The sequence below is a fragment of the Pteronotus mesoamericanus genome, unplaced genomic scaffold (genome assembly GCF_021234165.1).
Source record: "Pteronotus mesoamericanus isolate MK-2021 breed Mesoamerican mustached bat unplaced genomic scaffold, CSHL_Meso_final contig_74, whole genome shotgun sequence".
Classification (NCBI taxonomy): domain Eukaryota; kingdom Metazoa; phylum Chordata; class Mammalia; order Chiroptera; family Mormoopidae; genus Pteronotus; species Pteronotus mesoamericanus.
The window spans coordinates 15,299,169-15,320,594 of record NW_026555247.1 but is presented as its reverse complement, the minus strand read 5'-3'; the positions used below and the strand labels follow the sequence as shown (position 1 = coordinate 15,320,594).

The following is a 21,426-nucleotide window of genomic DNA, read 5'->3' as shown; positions in this document are numbered from 1 at the left end:
GAAAAAGAGATGTACAATTAACGAAGAGGATGAAATATATTAACAGGATGGGAGAAAATTTAAGTTTCGGACTAGACTTGACAGAAAGTACTTATATCAATGAAGAAAACATAATGCTCACAAATAGCACATTAATTTAGACATCTCACTTCTCAAGAAAACTTGAACGAAAAATTAATGGATCAGACATGAAAGAAACTTGATTAAGTGTTCCCTCAAACTGAGAACAGTCTAACAATTTGCATGACATTAAAAATAACTAATTTGAAGAACAAAGAAAACTTGCTAACTATCAATGATGAAAGACACATTCTTATCAATTAGGCTAAAGGCTGAATGATTTTTCTATTCTCTCTATAGACCAGGGTAATGCAAAAGCACTGGCATATGAAGAAACAATCAAAGAGCATGAAGCCAAGAAATGTAGAAAGAACATAGTATTATAGAGACAGACCAGGGAGTTATTTAATTTTTAAAATAATATTTTTCTGGACTTTTGTAGCATTTATATGCTTTTTTGAATCTTGTCATTTGTGATTTTTCTCATTTTAAATGAATATTTTAATCTAATTTTTCAAATGAGTCCTCTCTCCAAATTTTATAACCTTCAGGCCTCACAAAACTAGGATTCATTCAATTCTGTGAGCCTAGAACAATGTTCTAAGCATAAAATAAACTTCTTTAAATGTTAAATAAATGGTTGCCATGAAAAAATATTTGCATTGGAGGAGATGCCAAACATCAAAATTTTTATAAATTTTAAAATTCACTTTCAATGTTTATATTTTTAAAAAACCATATCATACATTGAATTAGTATCTATTACTCAGATTTAAGTGATTAGACTTTTCACATTTATTTGCTTTTTTACTTTTTTTTTTTTACTCTTTTTCTGTAGTATTTTAAAGTAAATGCCAGGTATCCATGTCATTTCATCCCTTCATACCTCATTTGTGTCTCTAGCAAATGTGGACTGTTTCCTACATAAATATTTACTTAACCAAATGTTCAGTCATTACATCTAACAAAATTATAAAATAATTCAATGTTATCATCTAATACCTCATCTACCATCAAATATCTCCAGTTTTCTCACAAATGAACTTTGCATTGTATTTATTTGAATTATGATACAAGCAAGGTCAACATAGAACACATTTAATGTTAGTACATTTCTTAGATTTCTTCTCATATGTTACATCTTCTTCCCTGTCACTAATTCATTGCAGAACCAAAGTCAGTTGTCCTGTATAATGTGTCATATTTTGGATGCCTGTGCTTTCTCTGGTGGCATTAACTTGTTACTCTATCTGCCTTGTTTCCTATAAACAGAAGTTAGCTCTACACTAGTGGTTCTCAGACTGGAGTGTGCATCAGAATCACCTGCAGGACATATTAAAACACAGGTTATTAGTTCCTGCCCCAAAGTATATGATTGAGTTGGTCTAGGATGGGGACTGATTATTTGCATTTCTAATAAGTTCTTGGGAAATGTGGATACTAGTGGGCTAGTAGGGACACTTGGAGAACTATTGTTTCTGGAATGAGGTTTGCTTATATTTAAATTCCGTCTTTTCCTTTTGATGAGCTTGCTTCTTGAGTGATGCTGTATGCTTCCTTTTATATCATGTCAAAAGGCACACAGTGTCCATCATCACACTTTTAAGGATGCTAAGATTTCCCAGTAGATTCAGTGATGAATACTGATATTTTTAAAAGTAGTTGTAATTTAAAAAGTAACTCATTGTCTTCTGTACAACTCCAATGTGTATGCACTCATTCAGAAAATCTTTATTTTCCCTATGTGCTTGACATTGTATAAGGTTATAAAGATGAAAAAGGCATGGTTGCTAAGTGAGCCCAACTTCCAGTAACTGTCAGTCTCTGTGGAAGACAGACATGTAAGCTAACTTCTACAGTATTTCTTGATCAGTGCTATGACAGATATATGCAGAAAGTATGAAAGTATTGGTGCCTGACACTGAATTTATGCGGTTCTCCCCCTTTTTAGGGCATACTGAAGAAGTAAAAGTTTTGTCTTTATTTCTCTTGGCTGAAATCAGAAATTCACCCCCCACCTCCCAGCTGCGTCTCCGATCAAGCGCCGTGGTATTGCCATCTGAGCGGTCCTATGCTCTGATCACTGAGTATGCAAACAGATTTAGCTTCCTCCTGGTGGGGACTTCTCTGGGTCTAGTGATGCAATTATGTAAGTGTGGGAAAATGTGACAAAGGGAAGTGCAAATGTATTTTCAGGAGCGTCTTTGCTAAGGAAAGTCACATGTTATCTCAAGAGGAACAAATGGAATATATACCCATATTTTGCTGTGTATAATGCATGCTTTTTTACCCAAATTTTTGAGGGGAAAATAAGGATGTGCATTATACATGGGCATAATGACTACATACCATGGTTGTAATAATCATGTGTATAATGTGCACGAAATCGTGGGTGAGCATTATACACGGTAAAATATGGTAACTAAGGCAAAAATTTACCCTTATCCCCATACACCAGTGCCTGTGTTTTAGGGATAATCAAATATGTACCTTTCATAGGGCCTACATTATGAATCTTTAATATTTTTATATATTTTTAAAATCTGCTTTGGACTTTGTGGATTCCTACCTGGAATATGAGAATAATTGCCCCTGAAACGAAGGCTCCCTAGGATGTGGTTTTTACTCAAGAGTTTTTACTAAGGCAAGGCAGGTGTATGGAGCAATGACTACCTTATTTTATGTGGGTTATTAGGAGGCCTATTATAATTTTTATTGCTTGATTCTATATTAACACATCAATGCCCACATTTCCCATTTTCTGAAAGGAATTTATTTTTCAGAGCAGTTTTAAAGGTCACATCAAAATAGGGAGGAAGGTACAGAGATTTCCCATATACCCCCTGCACCTTCATAGCTTCCCCCATTATTAACATCCCTCACCAGAGTAGTACGTTTGTCGCAATTGATAAATCTACATCAAAAATTAAAATTACCCCAAATCCATAGTTTACATTAAGGTTCACTCATAATGATGTACATTATGCATTTGGACAAATATATAATGGTATATATCCATCACTGTAATATTACACAATATTTTCATTGTGCTTTGCCGGGTTATTTCTCTTTAACACCCACATTCAGAAACCATTTAATTTTTTACTGTCCATAGTTTTGCCTTTTCTGTAATGTCATATAGTTGGAATCATACATTATGTCACCTTTTCAGATTGGCTCCTATGGTTCCTTTCTGTCTTTTTATAGCTTGACAGCTCATTATGATTTCAGTGTTGAATAATATTTCATTACCTGGATATACCACAGTTTATTTATCCAATCATCTACTGAAGTATATCTTGGTTGCTTCTAGGCTTTGGCGTCTATGTATCAAGCTGCTATAAACACATATGTGTGCAGGTTTTTGTGTAGACGTAAGTTTTTAACTCCTTGGGTAAATACCGTAAAGCACAATTGCTGGATTACATAGTAAGAATATGTTTGGTTTTGTAAGAAAAAGCCAAACTCTCTTCCAAAGTGGTTGTACCATTTTGCCTTCCCATCAACAATGCATTAGAGTGCCTGTTACCCCAACCTTCTGGTCCACTTTCTGTGTTGTCAGTGTTCCAGATTTTGGCCATCCTAATAGATCTGTAGTAGTATCTTATCTTGTTGCTTTAATTTGCTTTTCCCTGATGACTTAGAATGTGGAACATCTTTTCATATGCTTATTTGTCACCTGTATATCTTTTTTGGTAAAGTATATCTTAAGGTCTTTGGTCCATTTTTAATATGGTTGGGTTTTTCCGTTGAATTTTTAGTGTTCCTTGTATATTTTGGATAACAGTCCTTTATCAGATTTGTCTTTTGCAAATCTTTTTCCCCAGTCTGTGGCTTTTCTTCATTCTCTCATTTTTTTAAAAAGATCAAACAGTTTTGTAGAAAAAGGAAAACTAGTCTTGAATGCCAAGTCTGTAGAGAGCATATGCTGGGTAGTGTGAGGGGAAATATGGAAGGATATGTATTGATGCCTCTCTCAGTCTAGCTTGGAGGAATTGCAAATTAACATGAGAAGAAGAGTAGAGAGCAAAACAGGTGTTCAATTCTGTGTCAAATGCCGTAGTATTTAGTTGTCCAAAAAGTTCATTTAATTTTTTTCCATGCAATGGCTCTAGTAGTGCTTGATTGTCTTTAGCTTCACTTGAAACAGTTTTGTTAGACTGTATTGTGACAGCTGTCATAATGTGCATTTTTAAAAGAAGCTTATCAGAATTAGTGAATTTTTGTGCAGCCATTTTAATATTGAAATGGAGGAAAATACACATTTTCAGCATATTATGCTTTCTTATTTCAAGAAAGGCAGAAACACAATGGAAATGCCAAAAAAGTTGTTCAGTGTATGGAGAAGGTGCTGTGACTGATAGAACATGTCAAAGTGGTTTGTGAAGTTTCTTGATACTACTAACATTTTTGCCAAATAATTAATTGCTGTAGGGCCATCTTATGCATTGGAAGATATTTAGCACCACCTCTGGCCTCTACCCACTAGAAGGCAACAGCAGGAGACAGCCAACATATTCAAAATATCCGAATCACTAAAGTTATGGGTAAAAATGAAAAATGTGTCTTTTATTTTATGGAAAGAAACTAAAAAGGTTTTTTGGCCAACCCAATATATTTATTACAAGTTTACAGTTTAGCAAAAGATTGAAGGTGGACTGAGGTAGAAGTGGGGATCTTTGTGGAAGTTGAAATTAATCTGATTGACTTTGAAGGCTATAGGTAGATCTTCCACAGTAAGGGGGCGAGAAATGAAACTCCACCTGAGAAACAGAATTTGGAGTTACAAAAATTTTAGTTGATATTATAAAGGATAAAAGCATTGATTATGCTTTAGATTTATATCCTGAATATTCTCAAAGCCATTAAGAATGGGCTTTCTTTACTCTAAGGGACTAGGACTATAAATCCTTTATGGTTCCAAGTTATTCTGTTTATAGCATATGGCTGATTTGTGTGTCACAGAGTGTAGAAAGAATAAATTAGCTTGGCATATTTAAAACCAGGTAAGTCTATTATATCATTTTCCAAATATTGCACCTTGTCATTTAAAAAATATCCTAAAAACATATTCTATATGGTATATATTTCAAACTTATAGAATATTTGCCTTGTATTTTATTAGGAAATATCACCTTCTTAATGATTTAAACAATAAAAATATGCTGGTTTTTAAATTTTAACTTTACTTTTAAGGTCAGTTGTCTATAAAGCGTGTTGGACATATGTTATCATTACATAAAGGCATTTTTGAACACTGTTGTCTCAAATTTCCCATTGTTAAGGTCTTTCAGAAGGATTTTACTTTGTGTAGACTTGAGGATTGCTACTGCTTTTTACAGATATTGTTATCTATTTATCCGGAGCCACCTTTGTATCTAAATTATTACATGTGAAATCTGTGTTTTTACTCTACCTTTATAATTATTGATTTCTGTACCACTCCAGACTCAATTACAAGTGACTAAAACTCAGATTTAATCAAAATAAAGGGGACAGGGGTTTGGATGATGTATCTTATCCTATATCTGAAGGGTGTTTGGGTTAATGTCAAGCCCAGCTGTATCTGGATTTTCAAATGATGTTATCAGGACTGTTTCCATTCTGCTTAGTTCTGCTGGATTCAACCTGACTTCAGTTACAGGCAACGTTTTTTTCACCTAGAGGTGAAGTTCAAGGCCCACATATATGAGGTAGAGAAAGTTGATGCCCATGAGAAAGGATTGCCACTGTCATTTGGTGAAAGCAGGGGATTTCTGAAAGGAAAAGATGCTGGGCTGACAGAGAAGGAGGAGACATCACAGCAGGACCCATGGCTGGTCTTGGATACACAATGATCAGTTTGTGAAAATTGTCTTGGGTGGCACCCATCATCTCTTATGCATTAGGAAACACTGGGCTTGACAGATGATTAGGAGGACCCTAGTTCCTTTTTTCTAAACAAAATCAGTTGCCATCTTGACTCATAGAAAATGTATAAACTAATTTGAAAGCATGTTGTCACGCAAATAACCCTATTCTCAATGATATTTTGTACAGCCCGAGTTGAGCAAGTCAAATAAATATGTCCACCGCTCAGTTTCCTTATTTGTTTAAAGAATAATAATGCAGTTAGAGTGACTAAGCTTTGAGGTCATTTCCATTTAGAGAACTTGTGATTCTATGATTCTCTTGCAAAATTGATTACAGGTTGATTTTTCTTTTCTTTCCTTTGGAACAGGGATATTGAGTGGAAAGAGTAATTGCTTTCAGAAAGCTAAATTCTGTAAAACCTTGCGCAGTGATGGAAATGTTCCATGTGGCTATTGAGCACTTGAAATGGGACAGATGTGACTGCAGACATGAATTTTTCCTTTAATTTAAAATAATTTTGACTTAAATTAGAATAGCCGCAGCTCTAGAATTACCAACTCATTGAAACAAGACTTTGAGAAAGGGTTGAAATTAAAAGTAAAATCAAATGCATATGTCTGTGCAGTGAGTTTAAAAACAACAATTTCCTCCTTTCTTTTCAGTCTCCAGCACATAGCTACTCCAGCTATGACTCTGGCAAAAATGAGAGTGGAGACAGAGGCGCCGAGGACCTTTCTCTGAACAGAGGAGATGAAGATGAAGATGATCACGATGACCATGATGATTCAGAGAAAGTTAACGAGACAGATGGTGTAGAGGCAGAGCGGCTGAAAGCTTTTAATGTGAGTCCCGCCACACTCCCAGTGTGGCCTCATTTTTACCACTTCACTTTCATGTTGTTGCTTGTTGGTAAATGTGGATATTTTAGAGACATGTTTGTTTAATTTACAGAAGGATTTAAAAAGTACATGAAACACTCTTTGCCAACCAGACACCAGAATTGCTGTGTTTTGTTTAGAATTTTAAAGCCAAATGTGAGCTGAAAACGGGAGTTGTGTTGTGTGAGTATGCATGTTTACCTAGCGGATGAAGGGGGCCTCAGCTTATTTCTCCGAAGAGTTCGCCCGTCATCAGTTATTTCTTTTGCTTTCCCAGCTTATCTAATTATGCATGACAAAAAGAGTCAGTTGTTTGTTTGCAGAGATTAGTACACTGTGCAGTGTAGCAATGGAGCAATCGTATTTCTCTTTAAGAGAGAATTTTATGGGGTGCTTAATTGTCGCAGTCTACTGTTACTTCCTGATTTTTTTCTACACAATAGTCTATACTTTTCTGTCTGTCTGTGTCTGTCTGCCTTTCTCTCTTTCTCTCTCTTTTTTATCCGACCATTTAGAAAATCTTTAAAGGGTGTTTGCTTAAAATTTCTGGCTTTCCATTGCAAAGTTCTCCAGTGAATAAACCAAAAAAGAGTATTTTCCTATCAATAATCAAGACAGAAAGCTAGGAATAGCAGAGAGCAGCCCTCCAAACCCTTCTCCTCTGTCTCCCTCTTGCCAACAGATGTTTGTCAGGCTGTTTGTAGATGAAAACTTGGACCGAATGGTCCCAATCTCTAAGCAGCCCAAAGAAAAGATCCAGGCTATCATTGACTCATGCAGGCGACAATTCCCTGAGTATCAAGAGCGTGCCAGAAAACGCATACGTACTTACCTCAAGTCCTGCAGGCGGATGAAAAGAAGTGGTTTTGAGATGGTGAGTTTTGAATTAAAACACAGCCCTAGATTCCATCAAAATCCCACATGTACACCATGACACTTTTTTTTTTCATCTTAGTGTCTTTTTTTATTTTTTCCATAATGTCAGGTCAAAGGGGTTCTTGTTTGCTTGTTTGTTTTCTTCCCCTTCTCCTTTTCATCTTCCTGAAGTATTTATCCCCCTTGTTTATTCAATAAGGAATACCTTGTGAAACCAGTGCTCACAGGCCCAGATGATATCATGTCATAAGAAATGAGGGTGATATGAGTAAAATCCCATGAGAACCAGCATCTCATTCATGTTCATTTTCTTTCTGTTACTACTAAAGTGGATATAAGGTTAATCAAGGCTTGAACGGAAACACCAGTTGTTGCTTAGATGGCATGTGAGAATGGCTTTTTGTGAGATGAAAGGAAATGGATGAGTCCATCTAAGTGACACTGTTTGCATGCCAACGGTTAACAAATAGCAAGTCTTGAAAATAAAGATCAGGGCATGAAAATTCACATGTGAAAAAATAAGGCTTTGTTGTACTCAATGTATCTGTGTACTTGTGTATGGTAACATGACTTTTTATATTCAGCTGGGCTTTATAGATAGATCTGAGATTATACTAATGTTAGCTTACTTATGGGTACAAATCAGATATTGATGTTTTTTTTAAACTTGATTGTATTTCACCTTGCTCTCTAATTGTTACACCTATAAAGAGTGCATATATTTACAATATATTTTTTAATTTCTTTGTTTTTTTATGTATGTGAGCAGAAATGTATTGGAAATTTTCTGAAATATTTTCCTCCCCTTGGCTCCATTAAAGCCAAGACCGTCAGTGTTTGTGATCTGTGACTCTCGCTTATTCCGTGTGATGGGGCAGGAATTGGTGTGGACAGGAGAGGTTTCAGAAGATGTCATATATATGAGAAATCATTTTTCAACTGTAAATGAAATGACAAAAGTAACAAATACACTGTGTACTATTGATTTTTCTACATTGGCTTGTAAAAATGTCTTTGACATTTTTTAAAAGGAAAATGACTTTTCCTATAGAGAAGCAGTCCTCTGCCTAGATGGTAAAGAGCACCAGGTTGGGTCCCCAGGGGGCAAGTCACTTCAACTGCCTGTACTCAGACGCCTCTCTGAGATGATAATAATTCCTAAGTTATGAAGCTATAAGGATGATATAAATTGTCACATGTAAAACTCTGCAAGACATTTCTGACACACAGTAATCACTAAATAAATTTTAACTCTGAAAATATTATCTATCAAATATTATTTAATTCATCATCTGAAAAAAGCTTACCAAAATGTTTGCAGTATACAATCACAGCACCCTCCATTTCAGTAATTGCTTACTTCTCAGAACAGCTACACTGAAATCAGTTTGTGATGCGGAAGTCATTTTAAAATAAAAGTGGCATAGCTGTGTCTGATCAAGCTGAATTATAACAATAGAGGTGACATGATATAAGAGAGGAGAGATACTTGAAAGAAAGCTATTTTCCCCATTACTGAATTATTAAAAAATTATCACCTACCCAGTAGGAGAAAGATGATAGACAAAAAGAATATCTAAACAGGTGTTAAAGCCCAGAATACTGGCATTGACGTTTGATCTGGTTCAGGACTACTAAGCAGATGATATGAAATTTCAGTTAAAACTATGTCTCATTCAGAGAACAAAGTATAATATATTCCTTCCTTTTTTAGTAACAATAAAAATAATATTATATGTCACTATTTTTTATTTTAACAGTATCTGGCATTACTATTTATTCCTAATCTTTTAATGTTTAGAAATTCTTCTCTTTGGTAAAATTTGTTATTTTTCATGGTACAGTTTTTTTTATTAATCATTATTTTAGAGAAAAAAGTCATTGTCATGTAGAATTCTTAATTTCTCCAAAGCATCTTTGAGACATTTATGGGTTTTTCACATTGATTGCATTTATTTACCTCAATAAACATATATTTGTTGTAAACCTTGTGCTATGCACAGAGAACAAAAAGTTGACTTCTCCAAAGTCAAGTTGTTTTATAAACTAATCTTATGCTCTCAAAAATGCTACTAAATTTAAATTTAATAATTGTCAGTTTATTCAATATATATATAATGCACATAACATCATATGAAGTAATAAGAAGAAATAGAAGCCTGGCCTGTTAATTAGGAAAATATAACATGCTCCCTGATTATTATGATTCATTAAGGTAAAAGTTGTGGGAAGTGAAATGCTTAAGATAGTATTCAAGGCCTAACATAATTGTTAAATGAACAACATGGATGAAAATTGATAGTGTAGTTTAGCTCATTTTTTATTCATTATTCAGTAATGGGTTACCAGAAATAAAAAAAGTAAATCTACCATCTAGTTGACACTTGGAATTTTGATTTGTTTTATGTATTGCTTCATTGCCATAGAGAGTGGGAGGATTATGTGTCATTTTGAGTAGTCATCCTTATCTAGAACAGATAGGAAAAGGCATGAGGAGGACAGATAGTCATCACAACTAAATATTGTACACGCATACTTTTGCCATCATATATTTTTAAATTTAGCATAATATTAACAGGTCTTTTTAAAAATAGAAACAACATTACACAACTCTTTTTCTATTGTGTTTAGTGTAGGTAGACATGAAAAAAATGGATCATTTACAGTATGTGATTGTTTTTACATGGAAATTGTTACATTATTAATAAGTCAATAAGGAAACCTGAAGAAGTTTTTAATATAGTTTTAAAAGGGGACTGTTAAGTGTAGTATTATTTGGTAGGGGATTCTGTATTATAAAATGGAACCAGCATTCAATAAACTTAGTTCTTCCAGTGATTTGGGATGTCTAAGCCAGGGGACTACTAAATGGAGTCAAATACTGAATTATACGTTTCCTGCTGACTTTGATTAAGAAATTCAAAGAAGTATTCCCATAGAAGTGCTTTATTACGGAATATTTTAGTACTGTACTTGAGAATCTTGGCATTCCTTTGACTAATTTTCTGCTGTCATTAATACAAAATCTATTCATGTTTAATTATTCTACACTATCCTTCAAGAATTTACATTTCAACACAAATACTTTTCATTGACTGCCTGCAGTAATTAGAGTGCATATTTATGCATTCTTATTTAACTGGAATTATCAAGACCACACAGATTTTCATGGCTCACGCAGCCAAAATTTCTGTCATGACTATAAATATTTTCTATAATATATGAAATATAATAACTGTATTATGATACTTTCTACACATTTTCACATTATTACAATTCATTGTTACCAAACATCTCAAATCATAAAATCTTTGGTATTGAATACAAAAGGGCATGTAGTATGAAAAATAAGTCTAATAAGTTTGATCCAGACTACTGTCCTAGTTTTCATTAGGTTTTAAAAACAATGAGTTAAACAACTATTAAATTAATCCTTAGACAAAAATATCAAATTGTTATTGATTCTGTTGTGTGGCTTTGACAAACTACTTAAGCTGGATTTTTGAAGAATATTTGTTCATTGTTCCAGAAAAGAAAGGTATTTTTTCAAGGTCCTATATATTCATGAGCACTTAAAATAGGTGGGGTTGGCCCACACCTGCGTTATGTGATATGATTTCTATTTTAGTTTTCTGAGTTTGTGTTGTTAGAGACTCTTTCACCACACTGCAGAGGTTTAATACATATTTATAAAACTGAAATGAAAATATTTAGGGGAGATGGTCTCTTAAGACTCTCAGTCCTTCATTCCTCCTACATCTCATATTTTGCCACCGTACCAAGTTAGATCAAATATCCTAGGCATTTGAATTCAGGAAACTCAGCCTCTTGAAAAATTATTCATTTACTTTTTAATATTATATAATTGACTAAGTGTGTTTGAAGCAATAAATCTCATGCAATGTTTTTGTAAAATTTTGCCATGAGCATTGTCCACTAGGTTACTTAATATCCACTACAAATTACTTTATTTCAGAAACTTCTAGAAGGTAATACAAGAGAAAAGTTTCTTCTGCAGGAATAGAGTGCTTTTATATTTTCTCATCACTAGGACTTAGTTCACTTTTATGCCTTGCTGCCAGGAAGTTCAGAGTCTAAGATCCCGATATTTTTGCTTAATTTATTACAGTGTGCATATTTCCTTGGTGGATCTGATATCTATTATAGGGGAAACTGAGATATAAATTTTAAAAACAAATATGTACATAATCTAATTATGGAAACACCATACTTTCATATCATCTTCTAAATTCTTATTCTTAGTATTTCTTTTTCATTACATCCCATGATAAACTATTCAACAATTTTCATGTCTGACCTTCTGATCTTATGGTTCTTTCATCAGAAAATAAATATTTAATGTTTAGGAAATGGTACATTTTTAAGGGAATTTGACTAATCACATCATTTGCTCCTACTCATCTAATGCAGCCCAAAGTAGAGGGATCATAATTTGTTTTTAATTCACAGCTTTCCTGATGTCAGAAACATTGCAAAAGCTACAGTGGCACTTGCTGTTCCTTTTCAGCAAGTAGAGATATTACTAAAAATTAATTGGAGTGCTTCTTTAAACTAAATATTTGACCAGAAATATACCTATCCCTTCATACAAGAACTTGATAAAAACTTTATAAACCTGTACAGCCAGTATTGTTTAGAATATTACTCCGTCAACTATCCCATTTCTTCCACATTTTGTTTTCCTTTTTCACTAAGAAGAATATTTCTTCTCTTGTATAAAAATGTTTCCAGATTCCAAGGAAATATTTAATCTCATAACTCCTCTTTTACAATCTGAGTCTGTCTTTCTTTGCTAGATTTTCTGAAAGATTATTTTATACTCATAGATCATGCCCATGACCACCAACTCTCTTGGTCATTCCTCACATTAAAATTCTGGTTCTCATCATATTGAATTAGTTCCTCTGAAGATCACATGACTACTTTTGCACCAAAGCCAAGGATTGCATCCTCATTTTCATAAATCAGCCCCATTTTCTTGAGACTCTTGTTTTTATCCCCCTCTTTTACTTTTTTTTTTCTTTTGGCCATTTCCTGAGACTCTGGTCTTGGCCATGCACTGCATGTGATCCTTCCCACAGCTGCAAAGGTCTGCCCCTGTATACTGTACTCTACTTTCAAGTAGAATCCCAGTTATCTGCACAGTTTTGGTATTCCATTCCAAATGTCAGCCAGACACTTGATAAATGTACGGTTATATCTTCACTGATCTCTTTTAAACAATTTTTCAGTAACAGTTGACACATATTATCATATTAGTTTCAGGTGTATACCCCAATGATCAGATATTGCATAACTTACTAAGTGATCATCCTGATAAACCTCACACCCACCTGATACCATATATAGTTATTAGAATATTATTGACAACTATCCCTATGCTGTACTTTAACGATGCATAACAGTTCTATAACAACCAAATTGTACTTATTAATTCCTTTACTTTTTTTACCCATCATTTTCCATCACTCATTCTCTTCACTGATATTCCACCTTATCTACCAAATCACTGGTAAATTCTGCTTGACTTATCTATTGTCTTTTACACCAGCATTCATAAACGTCAAATGAGATTTTGATTGTTCATTATACTTACGGCTTGCATCTTACCACTCACTGAATTCTGTTTATTCCTCCTTTGCTGAGTTTCCCAAATCAGTCCTGTAATTTGGAATTTTATGTGCTGGATAAAAATCCTGGAATTTTACAGGAATTTTACCTGTAATTAAATGCTATCATTTTAATTCTAGCCCTTTCTATTTCTTACCTATATTCTTGCGTAATCCTTTAACTCAATTCCATCTCATACTCCCTCCCTACTGTCTATTCCTAGGCATGCACAGATCTAGGATTTGTGCCTGAAAATTATAAAATTTGGGGCCTTTTTCAAAATAAAAATAAATCAAAGTTATGAGCAAAAAATTAGGTAGAATAATGTCTATTTACATACAGTTAGAAAAGATATCACACAGAGAGAAAAGAATTTAAAGACAGGGAAGTTTTGAAGATTCAAACCTTTTTCTTTCAACATCTTTTTAGAAAAATTTCAGACACACATATAAATGCTTCTTGATTTGTACTTGGCTTGAAAGAGAGGGTTTAAACCATCTAAAAATTTGGGGGAATCCCATCAGGTGGAGGGACTTTGGTTCCTAAACTTCATTGGTTTTATGAAAAATATCCTTTTGCTACTGGAGCAGTCTTCCTCAATTCTGGCTTTGGTGGTGTCAAACATGGCCATTTTAGAACACATTCTAAATTTTTTATATGTTAAGTATAGTCTTTTGAAATTGAAAAGCTAAATTTCAATTCCTGGCTTAGTTGAATTCCCATACAATTTTATGGGATGTTTCTGAGCCTTTATTTTTCTGAAGGAGAGGGCTGTTGGAATATTACATGTGATGATGTATATAACACATAATCTTGCCTCTTTTCTTCCTTTTAATATGCTAAATTGTTTTCATTAGCACAATAAGCCATCATATATGGGACTGCTGGTTTTTCCCTCACTGTGTGCTCTCTTGGTTCACTGATTGTTCCTGCCTCAGCGATTATGGATACTATTCTCTCATTCTCTCCTACATGTATTAAACTAGAAGAATAACTAAAATGTATAGCCAAATAGTTCTCAGAATTACTAATTATTGTATCTTTTAGTAAAATGTTTCCCTGAGCCTTATGGAATACCACACACACACCCCCCACAACCCCCTTCCCTGTGCAAATATATACAAATCCTAAGTAAAATATGGTTTTTAAAATACCTTAAGCTTAAAAGAAAGAAACAGAAATTCCCAAACCATGAAATTAATAGAAACCTCATAGCCAGAATTGTAAGCCCTTAATTTGATAGAGTAGTAGACTGTAAGGTAGAAAAAAATGGAGTCTGAATACCCACTCAAGTTCAGGAGATGTGGATTTTGATTTGTGACTGGGCAGGATTGTGAACTGAATCCTGTGTGTGAAGCTTGGACCCTAGAAGGGGTACTTCTGTATCAAAAGGGGAAGTACATCATCTAATTACAACTTCAAGAAATAAAATAGGCGTTATAATATAGCATTGAAACAAAAACCTTACAGATGGGTTAAATAGAAGATAAGATTCAGCCAAAGAGAAAATCCATTAACATGGAACTATGCAAATTACTCACAGAAAGAAAAAGAGAAAGGAAATATGGAAAAAAAAGTTGAGCTAGAGAGTAGAATCATAAAGATACATCTAATAGGCATTCCAGAGGAGAACTTAGAAAATGACAGCATTCCAACAGATGGGGAGAATTTTTTAGAATAGAGTAGATCATTGAATCCCAAAGATAGAGAAATAGATGAGTCCTGAGCAGTTTAAATAAAAACAGACCACACATACATATATCACAGTAGAAACTGCAGGCCCAAGAAATTCTTAAATGTCACCAGGAAGAATCAAGAGATTATCTAAACCAGAAGAACACAATGATCACATTCCTTGTCCTCAAAGATAGATGTCAGAGACAGTCTTCAAAATACTAAGACAAAAAGTCTTCAAAATTGTTAGAGAAACTACTTTTAATCGACAAATCAGTGCACAGCTAAACACCACTTCCAGAGTGGGGAGGAAAGAGAGATTTCAGACAAGGACTGAGGTTACCACTCATAGGCTGTCTCTGGATCAAATAGAAAGTCCTCTGAGAATAAGGAAATTGAACCCAGAAGGAAACAATGGAAAATTAGCAGCGTTGGTGAGGAAATCAGAAGAAAAGCACTCTGATTTGATAGCCAGTGGATTTTGGTTTTAATCTGTGCTGTTTCAGTTGTCACTTGTGGACCTTGTACACCTGAGCTTTAGTTTCCTTACAGAAAACATGGAAACACATGGCACTTTTCTTACACATGTAAACCAACAGCACTTGAAATAACACTGAAAACTCCTACCTTGCCCAGTACACGGTATTCAAGGTCCATGACAAAATGCAGTTTAATCTGAAATTTCATTTCATGGTTCCCTGTACTGGGAAAGCCTTCGCTGCCTCCATCTGTTGAACTACTTGGAGAACTGAATCAAATATGTCTTTATTTACTTAATCCATACTTCTAGCTAAGAGAAGCCTCAAATCTCTGCTTCTTCTGTGTGCAAATTTTACTTGTGGTACCTCTTTTGTAGTTTTATTTTATCGTGTCTTATATTAATGTTACTTATATATGGGCCTTACCTCCCTAGTACCAAGATATGTTTCTTGAGTACTATGCTTCTTAATTTGTGCATATCTTTATCATCCACAGTGTTGTATATAGTGCAATTAGCTGTTCATTAAAGCTGCTCAGTACATGTTCAATTCGATTGAATTAAAATTATTGAATGAAAGATGAGTGAGTGAATGGATATTTATTGTGTTACTTTGTGGTAGAAATTAGTTGGGAAATGAGCTAATTTTATTATGTGCTATGTGTTTCACAGTATTCTGCAATTAGTATTTGAATTTAAAAATTACTGTTGACTGAAACTCTAGCCTAATATATTTTAAATCTTCAGGGAGTATTTTCCCCTAGAGTAGACAGTTACATAACATTTGCTATTAACTCTTTTTAACTCTTGAAAGAGTATTTTAAAAATATTTCCTGCTAGTTGGCCATCAGTACGAATAGGTAGTGATATTAAATGTTTGAATAAAATTTTGTATAGTTTCAGGTTTCACATGTCAACTATTAGGGAATAGATGCCATGCTCCACAATAATCATAAATATATATAGTTGCTTATATTCCAAATTAAAAGATGCTTCCTAGTGGAGATTTAAATAAATGGGCACTTAGTTAAAAATGAAAATATGTCATTTTAGTTGATAATTTCTTTTATCCTGTCTTGATCAGAGGCATATCATATGACATTAAATAAACTGGACTTAAAGTATTAATTTTGAGACTATGTGAGTACAAGGTCTGTCCAGAAAAAGTCTAGAATTGTTAATATAACAAGCATGGTTGCGTAATGTCAATGTAACCTGGCAGCCAAGGAGAGTGGACTGGAATGCGCATGTGTGAACGATGACTTCATTGTACTAGTCATTGGGGGTGGTAGACGCTATTGAGTGAGCATGTGTATTGTGTGGCCATTACATTCAAAATGACTGAGCAAGGAGAGCAACGAATCTGTATCAAATTTTGTGTTAGCTTGAACATTCCTTCTTGGAAGCTATTCAGATGATTCAGAAGGCTTTCAGGGATGATGCAATGAGAACACCACAAATAACAGTGTGCCACGAATGCTCCAAAGACGGTCGAGAATCTGTTGAAAGTAATCTACATTCTGAAGCCCTAAAACAAGCAAAATACCTGAGAATGTTGAATGTGTACGGGCAGCAATCAACAAAGATCAGTGGCTGACAATGCAAGAACTAGAAGCTGATCTGGGGATTGTAAAAGCTACTGTGTCTGAGATTTTGACACAGGATCTTGGCTTGAAGTGTATTGTGGCAAAATTCGTTCCATGGCTTCTGCTACCAGAACAGAAGGAACATCATGCTGCAGTGACTAATGACTTGATTCAAACTGCTACCAATGAACGAGATCTCCTTAAGAAGGCTATAACCAGAGATAAATTGTGGGTCTATAACTATGATCTGGAAACAAAGGCCCAGTCATCCCAATGGAAGTCACCAGGTTCTCCACGCTCAAAGAAGTAGTGGCAAAGTCGCAGCAAGATCAAGACCATGTTAATTGTATTCTTTGTTTGGGAAAGTGGTGTCCATCATGAGTATGTCCCTCCAAGCCAAACAATTAATAAGGAGTACTTCCTCAGTGTTCTTGGTCAGTTGAGAGATGCAATGTGATGAAAACAGCCACAGCTATGGGAAACTTGTGACTGGCAGCTTCATCACACCAATGAGCCTGCTCATGTATCACGTCTTGTGCAGAGGTTTTTGGCAAAACGTCAAATCACACAGGTGACTCAGCACCCCTACAGCCCAGATTTGGCGCTCGGCAACTTCTGGCTTTTCTAAAACTAAAATTACCTTTTAAAGGGAAGAGATTTCAGACCATGGATGAGATTCAGGAAAATATGATGGGGCAGCTGATAGCAATTCCAGCAAAGAATTTGGCAGAATGTTTTGAACAGTGGAAGAGATGCTGTGAAAACTGTATGAGGTTCCAAGGTGCCTACTCTGAAGGGGACTGAAGGGTCATTGTCCTATGTACAATGTTTCTTTTATCTTGTATCTTCTTCAATAAATGTCTCTATTTCTCATATTACATGGTTGTACACTTTCTGGACAGACCTCGTATATAAGCATGTATATTATCAACTATAATTCCCCATGTCTTTGTGAAAGATCATTATTAAAGGACAGTAATGTGTTAAAATCAAGGTTAAAACATAGAGCATCATTTCATAGTAAAATATTTATAATCAAACTGTCAGTGAAGGTTAATTAGCATTTTTAGAAAAGCTTATTTAAAACTCCTTTTGAGGTAGTCAAGGGAATTTTCTCAAGAAACTGGAAAGCCCAGTGGTTCACATACCTCTGTCAGGGCTCAAATGCCAGGGTTTGATGCCCTCCCACTAACTGTACTTCTCTTGTATACTGATTAACTCTCAGATGGATCCTCAGTACCTGTTGGGAAATGTCACCATCAGCAGCTCTTAGCTTCTATTCTTAAAACTTATAATCCAAGAGCAGTCTTCTAGCCTCAGGTCCTGGTTCCTATAAAAGGATCTGGACTGGCCCTTTTGGATCATATGTCCATCCCTTAGATCAGTTACTGGGAATAAAGAGATGAGCTCTCATGATTATCCAGTCCTAAATCATGTGGCAGGATCAGTTCAATGACACACTTTGCTGATCATTTCCACCAAAACCATACAGGATGAGGTAGGGACAATTGACCTGCTATTTGAGGCCACATCCACCCAACCCTGCCCCGCGATTTGAAATCTTGGATCAGTGGTTCAGAATTCATAACTTTTCAGATTTTGGAAACATGATGGAGTATATATTCTGTTTATTGCATAACACTCACAGTGGGGTCTGTAAGAAACATTCCATATACAAATATATTATTTCTACCACATATGTGAATATACATAGAAAGTTGGAAAGAGAAAGACTGTAAGTATTCTCATGTCATTTTTTAATGCCAACTTGAGTTTGCCCAAGTTTCTGAAAAATCAGTTTATACGATATTAGGATTTCAAAATTGCCAATAAAAGGTTGAGAGTTTATAATAAACATGCTTTATTGGATGTGCATTTTACCCTACACACTAGGCATTGTACTAGCTTGTAAAGTGAATTCTATGAAGATAGAGACATTATTGCTTATCTCCATGTCTTTGGACTTGGCATAGCTCCTGACATATAGAAAGTATTCATTAAATATGTTTGTTGAATAAATAAATGAGGATATCAGTGATTTTATGTACACTACTTCATGGAAGTAATTCTAACAACTGACCCATGATATAGAGATTATTTTTTCTATTAAAAACTTACTGAACCTCAGTTTTGCCATTTATTAAAATAAAGAGACTGATACTTGGCAGGGTGAGTGAGACTCAGAGAAATTAAATAGCAAGAGTGGTCAGACACATGGCAAGTAGTTGATTAGCCAATAATATCCAGGTCAATCTGACTTAGTTGCTAAACTGTTACTCTGTTCCACTGATGTCTAAAATGAAGCTGCCTAAGCTTCTAAACTCCTAGGTTTAGGAGCTGAAACTTTCTATTCAGCCTGTAACAGTTACACTTTTAGGTGTAGACATACCGTTTTGGGGACATAGGATATGCCTAACATCCAAGCTGCAGAATTCTTAAATTATATATTATAAAATAATGAGATTAGGAGAAACAATCTTAATTTAGGGTCCTACCTAAGCTCTGACTACTGAGTGATTTGCTCTCATTATTTTGAAAGAGCTCATTCTACTTACAATCTTGGGTGGATGTCACTATTGCTCTCAGTCTGGTCTTGCCTAATAATAAGCTTTACCTAAAGAATAGAGTCTAGAGACCATTGCCAGAACTTACATTTTTTATTTTTTGTACATTTTTCTAATTTTAAAAATCCTAAGGCATCTTACATGTACAGCAGAAGTTCAGAGGACTCTAACATTATTTAGTTTTTAGTTTTAAAACCAAAAATTGGAATAGTTTGTTGGTGTGGTAGTACATTTTACATGCACATATAAGGAAACACATTTACATTGTGCCAACAGCAATCACATCTGAAGTCCCCAATTAAAATGTGATTTTTTTGAACTCCAAATGCTCCATGTGACAGTTTAGCCATCTGTTTAATGTAACAGCCACCACTGATTTGGGCATAGATAATTATTATGATAAGGATAGTGCTAGGGAAAGATCAGCTCATCCCAGTGGAGAATGACAGTTAATTAAGAAGAGATAATTAGTGAGGGGTGGTTAGCACTATATTGTATCCTGGGGGGAAAAAATAGGTATCACATTTTCTCCATCTAGATATAAATCATGTAGAATGTAAGATTATATACATTTGGAATCATTATTTTGTCTACTATGTATATTAAAATATACATATTAATAAATAGTTAAGTTCTGAGCTATATTCAACCAGGAAAAGTACTGTTTTCATAAATTATCTTTTGAATTCTTTGCATTGGATTTTTTGTCAAAATGTCCTTCTCTCAAGTTATTACATGGAGCTTTTGTGTTACGTGGCCACTCTTACCTGCTGTGAGAGGGAGCCTTCAGCCCCCGTCCCTGGTGGAATCTGCAACGACAGCCCTTAACCACACTTGGCTAATTATCTCCCAGGAAGACCTCAAAGCAGAGATATTTGTAATAAGTGTTCTATTATTAAATGTGGTGAAAGAGAGTTCTCATGAAGGTGGGGCTAAGAACTCAGACTAATTAATAATAGTTTAAAATTTTTCTATTATAAAATTGGTTTTATAAGGAGCAAAATTGATCATTTCCTTCTATCTTAGTGGAAGGGCGTTTGAGCTATAAAAATATATAAAGGCCAAATTATGGGGAAAGCTCAGCAAGACTCTCATATTTAGCATCATATAACCGGTGCAGCATGGCTGAGCTCTGTGTATATTGAGGAGCATTAGCATTTATTATGAGCTCGTTTGGGATTTTTAGTAGGATAGTCTCACAGGAGAGAACTTCTCAGCCTGCCTCATCATCCTCACTGTGGGGATGAAACTAGGCTTTCTTATGTTTCATGTGCAGTAATTTCTTACCATTTCCAGTTGTTCCAACATGAAAATCTAATTTAGATTGAGTCAGTAGGACATGTGACAGAACTTAGATTAAGTGACATTTTATCTTTGGGCTATTAGCAAAGAGGGTTTTAAAGAATCAATAATGAGATATATTAGGATGTCAGTCACTTTAAGAGAAGGATTTTAGAGAGACCCTAATATGTTATTTGCTTAAATATGAAGTGGATTTTGCTGTAAATGGATTCATCTGCAGGAACGCCTAGTATGTAAGAGCTCGAGCTTTATTTAAGTTCACTGAGGCCCTACTTGTAAAATGAGAATATGTGATTATTTACTACAGATTATTCCCATTTTATTATCAGATTTGGATATCAACCCAGGTGTTTCCACATACATAGTTGTATGATCTTTGGCAAGTTATGACCTCTCATAACTTCAATTTATTTTTTTCTCAAACATGAATAATATATAAGTACTTTTTTCAAGGGTTGTTTGAAAGACTGAATTAGATAATGAATCTAAACTTTTAGTATTAATGCCTGCACATCCTAAGCACA

General features: G+C 34.6%; 1 protein-coding gene across 3 annotated transcripts in view; it reads left to right on the top strand.

The window, feature by feature from the left end:
- NOL4 (nucleolar protein 4) overlaps positions 1-21,426 on the top strand; it is a 293,679-nt gene that overhangs the window by 192,904 nt on the left and 79,349 nt on the right. For 2 of the 3 annotated variants that reach the window (XM_054583510.1, XM_054583512.1), the window contains exons 7-8: positions 6,576-6,755; positions 7,474-7,665. In XM_054583510.1, the coding sequence (XP_054439485.1) occupies positions 6,576-6,755; positions 7,474-7,665 (372 nt within the window). The remainder of the gene's footprint in view (positions 1-6,575; positions 6,756-7,473; positions 7,666-21,426) is intronic. The other variant, XM_054583511.1, reaches the window with a different exon arrangement.